At 38.0% G+C, this 18,514-nt stretch overlaps 1 protein-coding gene across 5 annotated transcripts in view; it reads right to left on the bottom strand.

The window, feature by feature from the left end:
- Positions 1 to 14,288, bottom strand: part of CELF2 (CUGBP Elav-like family member 2) — a 305,972-nt gene extending 291,684 nt beyond the window's left edge. For 4 of the 5 annotated variants that reach the window (XM_063099375.1, XM_063099374.1, XM_063099379.1 and 1 more), the window contains exon 1: positions 14,176 to 14,288. In XM_063099375.1, coding sequence (XP_062955445.1) covers positions 14,176 to 14,249 — 74 coding nt within the window. In that variant the 5' untranslated portion in view covers positions 14,250 to 14,288. Of the gene's footprint in view, positions 1 to 13,855; positions 13,913 to 14,175 lie in introns of those variants that run through there. The other variant, XM_063099377.1, reaches the window with a different exon arrangement.
- Between the last annotated feature and the right edge of the window lie 4,226 nt (positions 14,289 to 18,514).

Genomic DNA, 18,514 nt, shown 5'->3' with positions numbered 1-18,514 from the left:
ATGTATAGATTTTTAATAACTGGCACACATGTTTGTATTTAAGAAAGCTAGTGATACAGGATCATACATGAGAACAGGACAATACAATTTATCATCCAAAACTGAGACACTTATTAAAGTAAAAGGGGGACACTATTAGTGATGACACCAGGTCAATACATATAAACTGGGAATACCCCAGCAAACCAAGACACATATCTTGAGTACCAAGAATATGAAAAAGAGCTTGAGGTAACATGTGGAATACCAATTAACTGACCACTATCCCATTCTCTTATTTTCACTGATCCACGTCTATTTGTTCTCAAGATTCTTGATCCAGTGTAAATTAAAGAGTTCTTCTAAAGGAAGTTCAGGGAGCAAAAGAATAGACTAGATAAAATCTACATTTCATTGCTTGCACAATTAGCTCTGTTTCATACCAGATCCAATCTGACCTAATGAAGTAGGGTACTACTACTCTGGCAGCTTTTACAGATGGGAAAGAACTGCAAGATTACCAGTTTTGATTAATGTTGATTTTCTCCCATCACAAGATAACTAGATTCTGCAATCCAAATGGTCGAGGTACTAATGTAAATGTGTTCTCATTATGTTTCATCCAGTGTTCTTAGTAATAAAGAACACGTGAAATACTTTTAAGGCATCTAGGAGGGATCTATATGAGCAAAAAGAAAAAGAAAAAAATGATGAGGCAATGTAATATTTACCTCAACTGATCTACAGGGTAAAGAATGAAGGTCTCCAGAAAGTTGAAACGGCTAAATTCTTGTGTCCCAACAAGAAAATCTTTTATTAATCCAACATAGCCCAAAACACAAAAGTGCAGATCCTTTTTCATTTTCAACTAGTATTTCTCTGAAGAAGAAATAGGCAGTCAACAGCAATAGACTAAAAACTCAAAGTAACCAAATGTTTAAGGCTTATTATCTACTAACTATTGTTACCCTTTATAAAATTTTTTTGACACGTAGAACTGTCAGTAACCATCCAGTACATTACGAGACTCTGAGTCTTTGAATATTTGTGTAAAGAATGATGCTTAAAATAAGCTGCAACCCCTCTTATTCACTGAGAGGCATTTCAGAGTAAAAATAAAAGATTTCAGTAAAGAAAATGTTTAGGTTTGTTTCCATATGACAACAAAACAACTAATCAGTTCAGCTGAATAATAGTTTGATTGTGACTCATAAATCCTATACTCCTCAGCTGTCCAACTTAACTATTCAATCTGCAGTACAAACTGTACAACTGCAGTGTATTTTCTGACTTGCACTATATTTACAACACCACAGTGGAATCAGTTTGCTATTGTAGTGGCACACAAGAAACCCTGAGAATTAGACAACTTTAAAAGTTAATTTACTTTGGTTCTAAGCTAATTACATTTCTTAAAGTAAGTTTTGCTGATTGGCTAAGAACCCAAGCTATCAAAAGCTCAGGCACTTGGTCAGAGGCAAAAACACATAACCTGTCAAAAAAGTACCTTGAACATAAGAGAGTATTTGTAATTCACAGAGGAACTCCTGAAATACACAAATTGAGTTCCCCTCATTTGTACCTTACAATTGGGCAATTATGCTATATTATGAGACTGCCTATGCCTCAGAATTTTCACTGCTGGCCTTGCTTCAAAAGCTGCAATAATCTATTTACATAAAAAATGAAGAAAAAGAAACAAACCCTTGTTGGCATGTTGTATCACACAGAAAGCTTTTATTTGGACCCCCAAAGTTATCTTATTTAAGCTCTATGAATGTTAAAAATACTGAATATAATTGGTAACCTTCATAATATTAAAGTATAAAGTGGTCTAAAACCCAACATACATTTCAGTTTATAATTTATATTAGAAAAGGTAATACAACATACATATTGGGAAATACCCAGTTCACTAGGTAAATGCCAGACCTAAATGGGTTTTAACTATTCACAATTTAATTATGACCTGATAAACATTTGTTTGATAACATGTTTATCCTACCTGTCAAAGAAGGACATAAGAAAATCAGGAATGATCTGTGGGTTTTCTGAGCAATCTTAGTTAAGTATTTGTTCTGCCTCTACTTTGGATTAAAGCCACCACAATAATTTTTCTTTAGTTTTTCAAAGAGTTTGGACTCTACTTGGGCCTGGAAGGTTAAGTTATGACATTGTGAAACACCATGCAGGTTACAAATTTAATGCTTTAAAAACAAAACGACGATGTCATCATAAGTTCTTCCTCCCATTAGTTTTCAGTGCAAAACCAAGGAAAATGTTCTACTCAATGAATCCTTGGTTTTTAAAATGCTACTCAACAATGAGCAAAATTCTAAGCTATAATATGTGATTCTCTTTTTTTAAATTCCAAGTGGTTTAAGTTCTCATTGAAATTAGAAATAAGGTCTTATCTTGTCTCTAGAAGAATAAAATCAGCCAGGATATTTTTCTTATTCCACGGCTAGGTTCTAAGCACAAGGGGAGAGCCTATGACATAACGGATCCCCACAAGAACAAGGTTTATTGATTGAGCGCTATTTCGGGGTGGAGGATGAGAAGACCACATGTCACAGGGATGCAATCATACCTGCCCCAGAAAAACAACAGCATCTGTACCTCAACCAACTTTTAAAACATTGTCTATCATGCTTAGATCTAAATCAAATTGTGGTTTATTTTACATCCTGGAAACAGAGGATCTGTGAGAGGAGGTGCCACTGTGATTGAGTGGACAATGGAGCAAACAAACCACTAAAAGAGTAACAGCATTTTCCTTCAATTATATGATCATCACTGGGGACCCAGCATTTTGACACAGTGTTTAAACATCAGAGAATGGAGTTGGTATCATGTGGTTAAGAGCTATGGTATTGGACCTCATAGTCTGATTTCTGAAAGCCTTATAATGAGGGTGGAGTGGATATACATTCCACCCTTTGGCTGTATTTTTGTTCAACAAAGCCTGCAATTTTCAGTCACTTGAAAATGTAATTATAGATAATGTTTGCATCAGTAGCAAGAATACAATAAGCACCCAGGCTATGAAAACTCCACTAAAATCACATCCTCTTAGGTTACTGCACTTGTGTCCTGCCAAAAGTAAAGGCATTGCGACAAGCTAATATTCAGTATGAAATGGTTTGTGGGTTAGACCAACCCATGCATGAATTTTACTCTAACATTTCTATTATCCCTTCCTTTACATTGGGTATCTACACATTTGCTGAAAAAACAGAATCCTATCAAATGTTTATGCACTTGAGCAAAAAGCTATAGAGAGGATGAAAGTGTAATGACACCTGAAATGGACCAGGTACTATATATGAGTTGGTCATAACTGTCAATCATCCAAAATCCACTATGATCTGGCTTAGAGGCTTACTTATATATATTATTCTATTGCCTATTTATGTAGCCCACTTATAAAGAAGGGGGTAAAAGTGGCTGTAACTGTAGAAAGTACACTGCATAAAGTCACTAACTGAGTGGGACAGTGGGGTGTGAATGCCACCTGAGGGCTTTTTTCTAATTCACAAGAAGTCACAAGAATATGGGCTAGAAGTGCCCCTGAGAAAGGGCAAGTGTTTATCTAAATCAAATGCAAAAATTAAGAAGTTGGAAGTAAATGGGGGAAATGCCAGGTGTCTAATAAAATCCTCAAAAGAAACCTCTTCATAAATATACAGTTATGATAAATGAAGAATAAGTATCCCCTTAACTGCAATGTTAATTGCTTCCTTATCTCAGCAGTAAGTGAGAATCTGCCTCAGGCCTTAAGAGATCTTGACACTGCTTTCATGCCCCTTTCCACTGACATCTCTTACTCACGCCTCTAGACTCAGAAATTGGTCTGGCAATGAAGTAAAATCAAGAAAAAGCAAGAAAGAGCTTTTTTTACGAAAGAGCACATAAAAAGCAGAAGATTGTTGGGTCATAGCCAAGAACCTATATTTCACACTCAACAGCCACATCTTCTGCTGCCAATCTGCCAAAATATCTAGAAATTCAACCTACTTATGGTCTTAGAAGGACCTAAGAATCCCTCAAAAGACAAGCAACCTCCAAGGCCAAACTGTGAGGCAAAATTTTTCTAAAGATTACTGATATATAAATTACTTAGCCTAATGGCTGACCCATGTTGTATCCTAAATTGGGAACAACTAATATCATAAAATATTTCAGAAAATATGCCCACAGCAAGGCTGTATCCCTTGAAGTTATAGTAATCAGCAAAGTCCCTGGATCACTCTAATGCAAAGTGCTCTGTTATGTGAGCCTAGAAATTCTGCATTTTGGTAGTCACACTCATGGGCTTGGTGAGTTTCTCCACAGTCAGTATCATGCTTTCAGCCACAGTGGGTGTCATGTATTCCCCTGGCCTGTCATGGAGGATAATCCTCAACCAACAGACTCAACACCAAGGCTTTAGTCTCCCAAACTGAATCTGGTCATGCCTGAATGAATAAAGCAAATCTTCAAACTATATATTAGCTCTGATCTCTTAGGATTCTAAAGACCCTATCAGCTATGTCAGGAGAAAGAAGTGCCTGTCCATTAAGCACAAAAATAGCATAACTAGCACGCATACTGCAGTTGATAACACACACACCATACCCACTGTCTTAACCTTATGCCACCTCATAAGGCAAAAACTGTTGATTCCTTCTCTAATTTTTTCCTCCCCCAGAGACTCACCTTCTATGTTTTCTAGGCATTCTGTGGCCTGAGCACCTAATGAGGCCATTAGGCTGCAGGGTCTACAATATTCCCCCTCCACATTCATATCATCAAATGGCTAGGTTTCTGCTAGGGTTAGGATTCCCAATATATGAGAACCAGCCTTCATACTGTGTGGCTGATTCTCTTCCCATAAGAAAATCAAAATCTATTTCAGTGGGCATAGAGATGAGCTTTTCAGAAGGTGCATATGGACATACTGGATGAAGATATTCCTTTTGCTTTACCCCATCCCAGCCAGGACAGAAGGTCTGACCACAAGTTCACAGCTGGAACATGAACTGCATTTTCATTCTCAATCACCATGCAGAAAGAGGAGGAAAAAAAATCAGGTTTCACAACATTGTTCTAGGAACTGAGCATTTTCTGAAATTTTATATGGAAGCAATACTGCTTTATGGGACTTTGCCTGAGACTTTAAAGCATGACTGTTCTGAGGGAGAAAACATTAACTGTTCAGTGGTAATGAAGTTCCATCACATTTGACTCTCCCAGGGAACATAGGTGAATTTGTGGCCAGTTTTAAGTGTCAGGAAGCTATAAAATATTTAGGTTGTAATTTCCTTTCCCAACACTGGTCTCACAATAATGCTATCAGACAGATAAGAAGCATATTTTACTATCTTTGTTTTCTAAATGAGAAATCTTGATAAGTCAACTGAGACTTGAAGAAGGCATGGAACAAATTGGAAGACAAGCCAGGAGAATACATGAGATGCTGCTTAATAAAGACACTTAGCCTTGAAGGATGACTTTCCACTCTGTTGCTGATCTTCCACATGGCTGACCCTGAAGCAATGTCCCCAGTGATTCCATTCTACTACACACAGGGCAAGTGTCCCTGAAAAGCAGAAACAATCCAAGAGGAAGTTATTTCTATCTAGAAATTAAAATCCATACACAGCCAATGGAACTAAAATGGTTTTTACATTAAGAAAAATGTTTCCTAAATTCTTCCGGAGAGAAAAGCAAGTTCTCTGGCAAGTGCTTAAGAAAAAAAAAAAATGATTTGCTTCTTAGTCTTCTCTCCAACACAGTGTTTGTGTAAGGGGCCTCTAAGTCACCAGAAGTAAGTAAAAACGCATTCCAGAGTGCTCTAGTAACACAGAAGAGGAAGATATAACGCCCATCAGATGTTGGAAGCAACTTTTCGACATCTAAGCTTAAAAGAAAAGGAGGAACAAGGAGTATGGAAAATATGGGCTTGTGAAAAGAAAGAAGAATCCTGACAGGTAGGATTATGATGCAAGGGGAAGACAGACTTAACATTAAGAAACCACTTTGAAACAGAGCTGCCAGCAGTATTAAACAGCATTCAGCCTTCTCAAAAGACTCATGTGTTATCTCTAAATCCTGACACCAAGAAAAGATGGTTGGACAGACAATGGGAATCATGTGGAAAGATGTTACCAGCATGGACTGAAGTGAATAATTGCAGTTGGAGGCCTCCCGGTGACAATTTTGAGAAAGCAAACACAGCTGCAGCATAGCCAAATATAGCTGGCCAAGACAATGACATCCATAAAGTTAATCATTTTGAAATATGCTACCCTTATGCTCAACCCAAAAACTCAACACCCCTTCTATAATGGAGGAAGTCAAAATACAGTTTATGCACAGAAACATGCAGCTGCTCCAGTGGAATTTACAGCAAGTGATGATCTAGGTATTTTGATACTGCTCTTCTCTCGAGGCTCCAATCCTGAGAACTATGTCATGGATGGAAGTGGCCCCCTCTCTTGAAATTTAGGAAACTGCTCAGAAAAAGAATAATAAAATGGGATTTAGAGAAGATTAAAATAAAATATATAAATCAAGAAAATATAAGAAAGGCGACAAGAAACTTCAGAAAAAGCTCTACTGTTTATGACCCCAGTAAATGTAGGTTGGGCTACAAAGAATCAGGAGTGAAGCATAAAACAAATAAGCAAGCTAAATAAATCTACAGTAGTCCTCTACCAAATGCTTTCCTTCTTTCTGCTTTTTTGTATCATCTTTATCTTCTATTATTCCTCTAAGATTTTCAAGGACAAAACAAAATGTCGCATTTCAACCAGTACTTGACACCCAATGCCTTCTTCCAAACAACTGAAAGTGAGGGTGAGGGTGTGTGTGTGTGGGGGGGGGGGTTGGGAGGGGGTGCAAGGGTGTGAGAGAGAGTGTGTGTGTGTAAATTGGTTTGTACATTTATTCTACCCCCTTATAGCCTCATAACGCTTCCGTAACATATACCTTCTTAAAATGTCTGGTTTACCTGCTGGACCCCCATTAGACATAAACAAAATTTCAGTGACTCCTTTCCACAGGAACAGAAGGCTGTGGGATAATGAGATGGGTCACACAAAATGCTGGCAGCAACAAAGCAGCACAGGGTAAGGAATTCAGTCTGGCCAGAACCAGATGTAACTACACAACAAGAAAATATCCATTTAGCACCCACTGTCCAGCTTTTTCTGTGAAGAGTCCTTTTTTACTTCATATTCTAAATCAAAAAGATCTTGAGAGTAGTAACATCTCAACTGCAACTGGAAAACAGAGTGGCCTCCAGGTCGGAGGACTTGGCAAGTTAAGTGTAGAAGAGGCCACTAAACTGGGAAGGGCCTCAGCTTTTTATCCAATGAGACATGACAGGAATCAGAGTGGATTTCTTTTTTCACTTTTAACAGAAGTTAATCTGAGATTCTGAACAAAACAGTCAAAACAGTCCTGAGACCTTTTTCTAGAAGTATCGCTAATTTGTATTATACCTCTGGTAATATGTAAAACCTTTCAGAACTTTAAACTTTTCGGGTATAAAGGTAATAATCTGTAAATACATTTTATGTTGTGCAACAATTTCATAAATTTTGTAACCAAAGACCATTAAATGGCAGCTATCTTAAGAAAGTAAAGAATTATACCTAATAAGATGGGTTTCCATAAATACACACACACACACACACACATATATATATATATATACACACACACACACACACACATACTTATTTATATGAGGGGTCTTCAAAAGTTCATAGAAAGATTTATGTTATCTTTTCATTCTATTTTTCCACAAACTTTTTGAAATACCCTTGTATATATTCACACATACATACATACATATACACATATTTTATGCTTACTGACCACTGCCAGGTAAATAAAATATTTTGCTCTTTTAGCCTAAAGAACCAACTGGTTTTCTGGGTGTCAGATAAATGAGGTGCAACTTTTCTGCTACAAGGGGAGACTAGGAGAAACAAAGACATAATTCACAGAAAAAGATATAAAATACCACCTTAAAATTTAATGAACCTAAGCCAGGCTATGAACTTTCTTTAGAGAAAGCATGAAAATCAAGTCTTTCGGCCATTGTCATAGAATTTTAGGTTTAGTAAGTAAGTTGAAGTACTTAGGAGTACACTGTTATGGCACTAAAAATATATATATATTTAAGCTGTCCAAAAGTTTTGTCAAAATGCCAAATCAGCTAAAGTTAATTGCATTCTCTATGAATAGTGAGTCACTACCTTCATCTGTGAAAGCAGGAAATCTTCAGTCCTAGTTGAGTCTGTAAATGTCAGACAAAGCAGCTGTTGGGCTGAGGGAAGTTGATTTCCATGGCTATGACAGAGGCATACACAGTCTCACTGAAGAGACAAACCTCTTGACTTCAATTATTGAGACAAAATCAAAACCTTACACATATACCACTTTTAAAAGACTATTACTATGAAAGGAATCCTGATCATCTATCTGGGTGACTCTAACCCTGCTGCTGACCTAAAGGGAACACAGATTATTTAAGCCCTGATCTCTTCAGAATAGATTTCTTAATTAAAAATCTCACTTTAAGTAAAAAGCCACATAAGTTTAGTAGAAAAGTGCAGAATAAACCAAAATGATATTTTAGTCTAAATATAGCTGAAACTCAATTTACATAAATCTTCAGGAGGAAAAAAGTGGATCTAATAATTTGCTGAGGCATTCATTCAAATGGAGTAATTAAAATTTAACCAAAACCCGAATTTGTACTCATATGTCATTTTGAAAGCTGTACAATTATATATTTATTAGCATTACATTTTAAATTATCAGCTGATTTTAAAGCATCACTCTCAGTATCTGAACATAATATACAATCTGCAGTTCATAAAAGAGATTGTTTATAAAACTCTGGGTTGGCACTGCAGAAGTGTAAATCTCAAATATGCTCACAACGCATTTCAGCCACATAACTGGAACTGTATTTCTATAAAAATAGTTGGAGTAATCACTTTCTGTCATGAATTGGAACAAACGGGGAGAGTGAAGCTGTTCAAAACCTCCCTAAATGTTTCCCCCTTTCTTTTAAAAGTCCTTTAGGAAGAGTCTTAAGCTCACACTAAATGAAAAAGACATTCCCAGGAGGAGGAGGAGGTTTCCATCCCTTTACATCTGGATTCAGAGCATGCGGATATTGGATGGCACAATTAAACAGAGATGATGCTAAAGGGGAATAATTATTTTACAATTACCTGAGAGCATCACATTTACTGCTCTAATTAGTTTTTGTTTCCCACACAGGTTTTCCTGGGAATGCACAGCTCCATTTCTCTTAGGTTTAGCAAGAGCTTTTTCTTAAGGAAAAATAAAATGCATTTTCTGCACTGCTACACAAGTAGCACACCACTGATGCGGGCTTCATTATATTACTAGGTACCTCCTTGATAGTGGAAACAAACAGGATGGCATGAGAACTTGTAGGTGCTAATGAACTGGAAATCATTAGTAGTTTCCAAATCATCCTTTCTGCAGTTCTGTAAAACCAATATTACACTGAGAAATACCTAACTCTCTGTGATGACCTAATCTGCAAACAAAAAGCAAAAATGTGACCCTCCCCTGAAGAAACAAAACCCTCCAATAGTAATACCCTAAATTGGACAAAAAGACCTGTTAAATTTGGGAAATGTTCAGCATTGAAAGTAAACATCAATGACTTACTAATTTAGCTCCTTGAAACATGTTGAAAATATAACATTTTCCATTTAAATGCAAATAAGGGGTGCTTATATTATCTTTTAACATTTGTGAGGATTTGTTCGGGTTTTTAGGGGAGTTTTTTTGTTGTTGTTGTTTTTAATTCTCCACAATGACATCAGATTCCCATTATTCTATTTCGTCTCCTGAGTCTACTCATAAGCCTCCATGATGAGCACTATCCTGAATTTTTGCACGATAGCTGGATCATATCCTGTGCTGGTTGTACTACACTCAAGGGGATCAGATTATTTTGCATGCCAAAACATTACCTGCCTTTTTATGAGAAGTGAATGAGTGTTTAACTTGAAAGAAACAAAACCAAAAGGAAGGGATAAAATGAAATGAAAAGTTTGGGGATTTATGTAGAAAAGGGAAGGAGATTGTAGTCTTTTATCACAGGCCAAATATAGTGTTATTATAGCTGTTATGGGAGAATAAAAAAAAAAACACTCTGAGGTGGAAAACATTCTAAATGATCCCATGAAATCTTAATTACTAGGTTCATATCTGAAAAATTCTATCTCCTTTTTATCTTGTCTTTCAAAGGTCTTATTTCCCCAGTTCACTGTATCTCATCAACAGATGCCAAAGTAATCTCAATCCAGCAAATTACAATTAAATAGCAAGACTTAACAATTAAAATAATACCCCTGCCCAGATCAAAGATAACATTAGTGTTCTAAAAAGCCAGTGTGGGATGAATTTTTGGTCCCAGAGAGCAGCTGATACTAAAATACTAAAATATGTAATGTTAACTAAGAAATCCCACCTAAAAAAATATTTTAAAAAACCTTTCTTTTAGCGTTTTCTCATTTTAATTTCCTTTCACGAACATGATGGAGTCTGGTGATAAATATTAGTTATCTTGGTATTTTTTTTATTTGTAAATTCATTTTCCAAATATACTTTTAATGTCATGGGGTTGGGGGAAGGACCCCACTGCTTTTGATCTTCATTTTGCTGGCACCTTGTAAATGAAAAAAATGTAATTAAAATATATTCTCATTAGTTAATAAACATATGAAATAACTGAATTTGAATCAAATTAGAGAGTATAAAATGACACTTCAGATACGTCAATCCTGAATAGGTGACACATATTTCCTTCTCATAATGCTCAATCATTCTCACATGGCACAATTTTGGTTTTCTGATAAAAACCTATGTCATACTTTAATGTCTCTTCTCTTCCCATCAACTCATGAACATACATTTACATATACACGAGAAAACCACAGCTTTGCCATTTACTGCCCATGTGGCATGAGCAAGCAAGTAACCTCTATAAGCATTATCTGTAAAGTGGGGATAATACCTCCCATGTAGCTCTACTGTGAAGATCAGAGACAATGTAATAAAGAACGATGGCACATAGCAGTAATCCAACGACCGATTCAACTCACACTTCATCATTTTGGAAAAAAGCAGTAATTACTTTGTCTCCTCAGACTAGTCACATTGCCCCTTTAACAGTTTCTTAATCTATAAAACCAGGTCTGATAAAATGGTCTCTAAAACTACTTTCAAATTTAACAATAATGTCCTCAGGACTACCTTTCAGTTTAATTATACACTGATAGATATTTTGCCAGTTATCCTAACTTGGGAGGACTTAATCCACAAAACGGCTAATTCACCAAGGTGATGAATTTATAGACAGGATGACTTCCTCATTTTCAACAAGGTTACTCACTGAATGTGAAAAAAATTAAGATTTCAATTTAATTTACTGGTAACTTCTTAGTATCTTATCCTGAACTAGTACTTTTAAAGCTGCATTTATAACATTTCCACCTGTATTTTCTCATTTCTGAGATATTTCTGTTTTGTTTAAAAATTCAAAAGCATTTAGAAACCCTAAATGCATGTACATGATCATTAAAAAGGTGAAACAAAGGAGGAAACACTGTTCCCCACCCCCAATTCAAAACCTTCTGCCCCAGTTTAAAATAGATTAAAAAAAAAAAATCAGTTTCTATTTTCCTTCTGCTTTGCTGTTAAATGATATTCTATAAGAACACAAAGACAACAAAACTTTAATAGTCAATATTATTTAAAATGTCCATTTCATTTTCAGTTTTAATTCTGAACATTTAAAATCCCAAAACTTTGACGCATATGTCATAGCAATTCTATACCACCACACAGCTTTAAATGATCTGGGCCCTTTAAATACTGGATGGCTTGTGGGGCCATCAAGCGTAATAATTCATCTCAAAAGCTATTTGTTCATCTGCCTTGAGGACTCAAACATATTACATCTTGCAAACTTATCTAATATATTCTTGTGGGAAAATGCCATTGAAAATATGTTCTACTGTTTTAGAAAATCAACACCAGAAAAGCCCCCTATGCTTTATTTAAGTTCCTTTTAGGAATAGGCCAGTATCTAGCAGACTGCAATTTAGTCCAAAGGCAATATACTATACATGACAACCAGTCCCGAAAACAATAAATCTAAACAGCTATCTTCTCAACTGTATGAATAAGGCAATAAAATCTATGCCTAGGTGGGTTTCAAGTATTTTCAACTTGTCATATTTCCTCCCACATACGTCTATCCCCGAAATAGTCTCTAATGTGAGTTAATTACAAACTATTTTGGAAAATGTGCTAGAGTGTTTTCAGGGCTATGGACACACACAGCAGTTATATAAGAAACAAATAATAAAACTTATTTACAAATCTTTTGGGGGGGGTTGTTGTTCAATTAAGCAATAGTTGACAAATGCTGAAAACAATTTGGGCTTGATTCCAGTTTATTCCAGTTATTCCTATTTGGAAATAACATTTTGAAGAGAAGAAGGGTAGAAGTTATATTAGGATCAGAGCAAATAGTTTGAACAAGCCACATTCATTCACCAAATGAAAAGGACAAATTAAATTTTCACAATTCCTAATGTAACTGACAAGAGACCGTATCCTTCAGAGGCCAATGACACTTTAAATTCATAGAGCATTCATTAGGCTAGATATATTATGGTCTCTTAAGTAGCAGATGACCATAAATTCAAAATCATGATCAAGCCAATTCTTTGGTTCAGCACCAACATTCCAGCCTACAGAGCAGAAAACACACAAAACTTTCAAACTAGTTCATGTGCAAACATGTATTACGTGTCTATACAGATACATGTATTTTAAGGGGGACAGGACAAAGATCACTTAAAACAAATATCATGGGAATGTTACTAATCAAGATTAATTTCTCAGAGAAAACTGCCAAAGGAAATTCAATATTTTAAATTATGTTATCTGATTATCTTAGTTGAGACAATGAACCTGATCATGTAGGAGCAAGTTAACATTCTTAATATCGACTGACAGGACAATTCACATTAAACAGATTCTATCATTCCCCTCCCCCACTTTTTTTTTTTTTTTTTAAGTCCTAGCAGCTCAGATAATTGGCCACTACAGAGTTTCTCAAGAATCTCTCAACTCATAACACTTAACATACCAGAAAAAGAATCTGGCATCGTAGGGGAAAGTTAGTTGCCAGGGAAATGGATCATAAAGCTCGGAATGGCCTGAACACTGCAGGGTACCATAAGGTGCCAGAAAGAATATGGATGTTCAGTCTTACAGTGGGTAGAATAGGAAAAATATTCTACGTACTCTTAGAACACCAGTCCTTTTTTCCACTAGATTAATTGCAGCCCAGATCCGCTATCACATCTCTTGCCTGTTAAAAGAGAATTTTATATATTCCGTGTCTAAAAAGGACACAGACCTTCCCATGCGCTTCCTTTTTCTATCTCTTTAGGTTTCCTTTTCATATAACATGCCTGACATACAAGTGAACCCTCCTGACTTGACAGTCCCTGAGCTCGTAAAAGAAACTTTCCTATCAAGACTAACGATCCAAATAAAAATTAGACATACTTTCCTCAGGAATCCCAGCTTTCTACCTGTCCCAATAAACGCTCTACCCTAGTTTGACGACAGGTAAAACAACTCGAGTCACATTAATTATTAAATTACAGACTGCCTATGAAACAAACCACCACGATTACGTAAAAATTACCTCTAATTTCTGCAATGGAGGGCACCTGGCTAGTTTAATGCTCTGCAATTACCCTTTTTTTTTTTTTTTCTTTTCCCTTCCTCTTCGCTCCTTCCCCTCGCCCACCTTACGGAAAGAGTCTTTGCAGCTGGAAAGTCCGATGAGCGGCAATTGGGGGAAGAAGGGATCTCCGAACGGGCCACGAGAGCCCCATCAGCGCCGCATTCCCAATGACACGAGCGTGCACACTGGCACGCGCGCACCGCGCCCCGGTCCCCGCCCGGTCCCCGCACGTCCGGACCCTGTTCCTCCTCCCCGCGGCCAGCGCCGGCCCCGGAACGCCGAGGGAGGTGGCTGAGCCCGGGGCGGGCACCGCCAGCTCTGAGGAGACGACGCCCGCTCGGCCGCGCGGCCCCTCGGCCCTCAGGCGCGGCGGCTCCACTCACATTCTGTCAGGAACGAGCAGGCGGCCCTCGACCATCATGTCCGGGAGGAAATCCAGCTTAAAGGCAGAAGTCATGTTGGCGGGCGGGCGGGCGCACGCGGCGGCGGCGCTCGGGCGGGGGGCGGCTCTGCGCGCGTCCGAGCGGCCGCGGGCGGCGCGAAACGGGCAGGGACAGGTGCGCGCGGCCTCCCCCGGCGACCGCCGCGCCGGCACTTGTCACATTCTCTCCCTCGCGCTCTCCGCCAATCCCCGGCGACATCCAGCGCCGGGCGGCCGGCTGCCGCGAGCCAGGTGCGGCGGGCGGGGCGGAGCTCCCGGGGCGGCCACCGCTTAACCCCTGCGGGCCCGGCCCGTCCCTGAGCCGCGCACACCCGCCGCGCAGCTGAGCTCCCGGCCGCACGCGCAGCCGCCCGAGCCCGGGGCCCCCGCAGCCCCACAGGCGAGCTGGTTCGCTGCACTGGTCTGTCCTGCTCCACTCTGTCCCCCACGGCCATCACACCTGGCGCGAGGCCGCCATGGCCACTTGGAGTAGGTTTAGTGCCACCGGAGCGCCAAAGCCAGATGCACTTCCAGACCAGAACCACGCTCCCGAGCCGAAGCCAGGGGACACGGAGCAGCACGAGTGTTGGTTTCGATGCTGCTAGGTGTGACATGCTTGCCAGGGTAGGAACTGACCGCAATCACCGGGATAGCATTCGTGGTTTAGACAAAGTAAATATCAGATAAATGGCCCCAGTGACACTTAGGGACTTATTGTAGTGCTTTAAGGAGAAAGATGAATTTGTCTGTGTACAACCGTACTGCCTTTTGTATTATCCTGAAAACACTAAGAAGTGTAAGGGATTGAAAATAAGAAACTGTAATAAATCACGTTTTCTTTTAAAATGATAAATCACGAATCTGTCATTTCCTAGTACTTAACACAGTGATTAAAAACCACCAGAGGGACTTCATGAGTGTTAGGTCTGTAATGTATTGGCCGTGAAGCCTAAATACCCATTTAAGATTCGTTACTGATTTACTAAAAAGAATTGAGAAAAATGGCAAAACGCTTACGAATGAATAGAAGCAGGTGAGTTTAATTTTTCCAGGTGATTTGCAAAAGTTCACGAGAGATAAGTAGTTAATAAGGTGACATCTAATTTAGCATTCTGACTGTTTTGTTATTTGGGTTAAACGGAACTTCTCACAATGTAGTCACAAGTATGGAAAACTTCACGGCAGAGTTCACATTGTAAATCCACATCGTAAACTGTATACCAAAAGTTCACAGTTTGCTTCGTGGTAATCATCACTTATTTTATTTTGTAAGGACATATATGTTACCCTCGGAATTTAAGATATGTATACATTTAAGTGTACATGTAAATACATATATATACAAATATTATGTGTTTGAAAAATCTGATTTTCACTCTGTGTTGTTATTCTAAAGAAAATCAGAGCTTTGTGCTAGGATGTTGGGCTTTCTCCTCACAAGTCGACACATGCCAAGGAGTATAGTCACAGTAGCCAGAGGGTTAACTAACTAAGTCACGTGTAATTAAATGTATCAGACACAATAGGGAGAAGACTGCTTTAATTTTTTCTCACCAATTTCTTGTGTGATAATGAGAACTATTTTTAGAGGTTATGAAGGAAAATTGATAATCTACATATGAACTTTAAATTCACATACCGATTTTAAACCCAGACTCAATGCATTGAGCCATATGGAGTAACAGGCCTGGAATATTCATTTAAGTCTACACATACTTAATTGACTTAGTTTCCTTCTTCAGCTGAACAATATATCTGGCTTCTGACTTTCTAATTCCAAGATAGACGTAGGGCTAGACTAATCTTCATTTTAAATATTGCCTTTCCTGAGGAACAGGTCTAGGTTCATACGGAACTGAGAAACACTTGCAATAAAATGAATTCTTATATCCCAAAATGCCCAAACTTTTCCTTATAATACTAAGGTACATCTACTGCCCACCCCATCTACTGCCGGCTGCCTTTGAAATTTTAAGATTTTGGTTGGTCTTTTAATTATCTTAACAAATTAATTAGCTGGATAAATGTAGACAAACCTTGGCTTCTCTTGGTTTTCTATATATTACAGTATTTACATAAATCCCTAATATATATAACGAGCTGATATATAACAAGTTTACTTTAAGAAAGAACAATCAGAACCAGCCTCCAAAACAGAAGCAAAACACAAGTGTGTTAAGCAAAAAATATTTTCAAATCAGCTATGGAATAAAGCTCCATGTATATCTACATTCTATAAGATAAAAAATGCTTCATTAACAAGTACACTTCTGAAATATTTATTTTTTCTTTAATTGCACGTGAATTAGTTAGAAGAAGGTATAGGGAAGCCCTCTTACTGACTTAAGCCTTCTCAGCAGTTTGTTAAATTCTAGCCTCAAATCCCTTGAGGCAGTAGTGGATTCAAAGCAGCTTTTAATCATACTATACGGAGGGTGAAGTAGTATGTAAGTAGGTCATAGAGAGAGAATTACAAGTGCATAGGTTATTGCCTTATTTAACAACTACAGCAAAACATAGTTTTCAAAGCATTTGCTTTGCCATTTAAAGTTAGAAGCAAAACCAGGGTCAAATATGAAACAAAACTCACTCTATATGGGATACGATGACTTGTACCAAGGAAAGCTTATGGAGTGTGGCTTAGTTTAAATATTTTGGCTGCCAAATTCATAAATAATGTAGTGACTGCATAGGCCCTTGATGGAGGTGTCAGAGAGAAACAAAACATTTATACACACACACACACACCCATAGGTTATTCACAACAGTCTTCCCCTTGTAGCTTTCATTTCTAATATCTATTCAGTTTCCATTATCACAGCACATTTACAAGAGCCGTTTTAAAAAATACAAATTTCAAAAGCTCTTGAGAAAACAAAACAAAAACACTCAACCAAATACCATCTGATGAAAAGCTTAAATTTCTCATTTCACTGCTTTGGTAGAAAGAAAAGAAAATCTAACAACAACTCAATAGGGCCCCTTTTTTAATTTTCATGCAGTAATGAGCCATCAGGTATCATGTTTTGGCAGTTGGCGTTTATTTGGCAGACAGCTCCACTGGGCTGCTGTTGAATGTTCAGGTTCAATGAAGCTATTTTATAGGCAAGGATCTTATCGACAGCAGTGAAAGGGGATGAGGCCATCAGTGGGCCTCTCTGGTGGATGTAAACTGGTTGGTGACACCATCGTGTGCTGACATCACTGGGGACTGGGCTGTCAGGAACAATGAAGTTTCCGCATAGTTTTTGCTCCACTGTCAGAAAAACCCTAAGCGCTTCCCTAGTCCCATCCCCCTACCTTCCTTAATTGTCTCCTTTTTTTAATCAACTTGCTATTCATTTTCCAAACAAAAGGCAATTCATGAATTGGAAGCACTTCAAGGGAAAGTTTCTGAATGACCTCATTTTATATGGGGCCTTCCAAGGCAAGCAAGTGCCCTGTGCTGTTTCAGCTCCCCAATTCCATCCTCATACTGAGTTTTGTCCAATGGCCATTGTGTGAGCACTGAATGATCACTGTCCTTAAAAAACAACTCTCAACAGAAACAGAGTGCTAATAAACGTACAGAGTACACACTGCTTGAAAGGGGAGAATCGTTTTCCTGACACCCCACTCGACCAATGAACCAGAATATAGTCCAGACTAAAGATCTTTCGACATTTTTGCACAAAATTTATACTATAATTTAGACTGGTGCCTGACATATCGTGATTAATGTTTATAAGCAAACAGTTAATTTTCATCTCCCATACATAACCCTGTATATTTTATGGCAAATTTCTGTTTTTTGTTATTCCTATACATAATTTCTCACATAGCAACCTCTTTAAAAGCCGTAGCTATCAGCGATGAGACGACAGAACAATGTAATAGCACTGTCCAGTCCACTCATAAAACCACCTTTACTGAAGGATTTCTTTTCCCCCTCACTTCTGGCTAGTCCTTACAAACCGGAATCCAAAACATCTTTTGCCTATCACGTTTTCAAATTCAAATTTTATTAACATAGCTGTTTCAGTTTCAAAAAAACATAGACAAATAAACAAAAAACAAGCCCAATGTGCTCAGAGCCATTTGGAACAAGAAATACAGGCCCTATAAGGGGATTTCCCATCATTTCCAGGCAATAAATTTGAAATCCACATGAATTTTAAGTACCTGAGAGAGTATCTGACTTTGTGGCCATGTGTTTGTTCCTAGCTTACCCCAGCTTCATTAGCAACTTACAAAAATAAACATTTTAAAAAATGTACTTGGCAAAAAAATTCAAACAAATCCTTAAGTGATACATTATATAT

The sequence above is a fragment of the Cynocephalus volans genome, chromosome 6 (genome assembly GCF_027409185.1).
Source record: "Cynocephalus volans isolate mCynVol1 chromosome 6, mCynVol1.pri, whole genome shotgun sequence".
NCBI lineage: Eukaryota > Metazoa > Chordata > Mammalia > Dermoptera > Cynocephalidae > Cynocephalus > Cynocephalus volans.
Note: the sequence above shows the minus strand (reverse complement) of the source record. Positions and strands in the feature narration are given on the sequence as shown.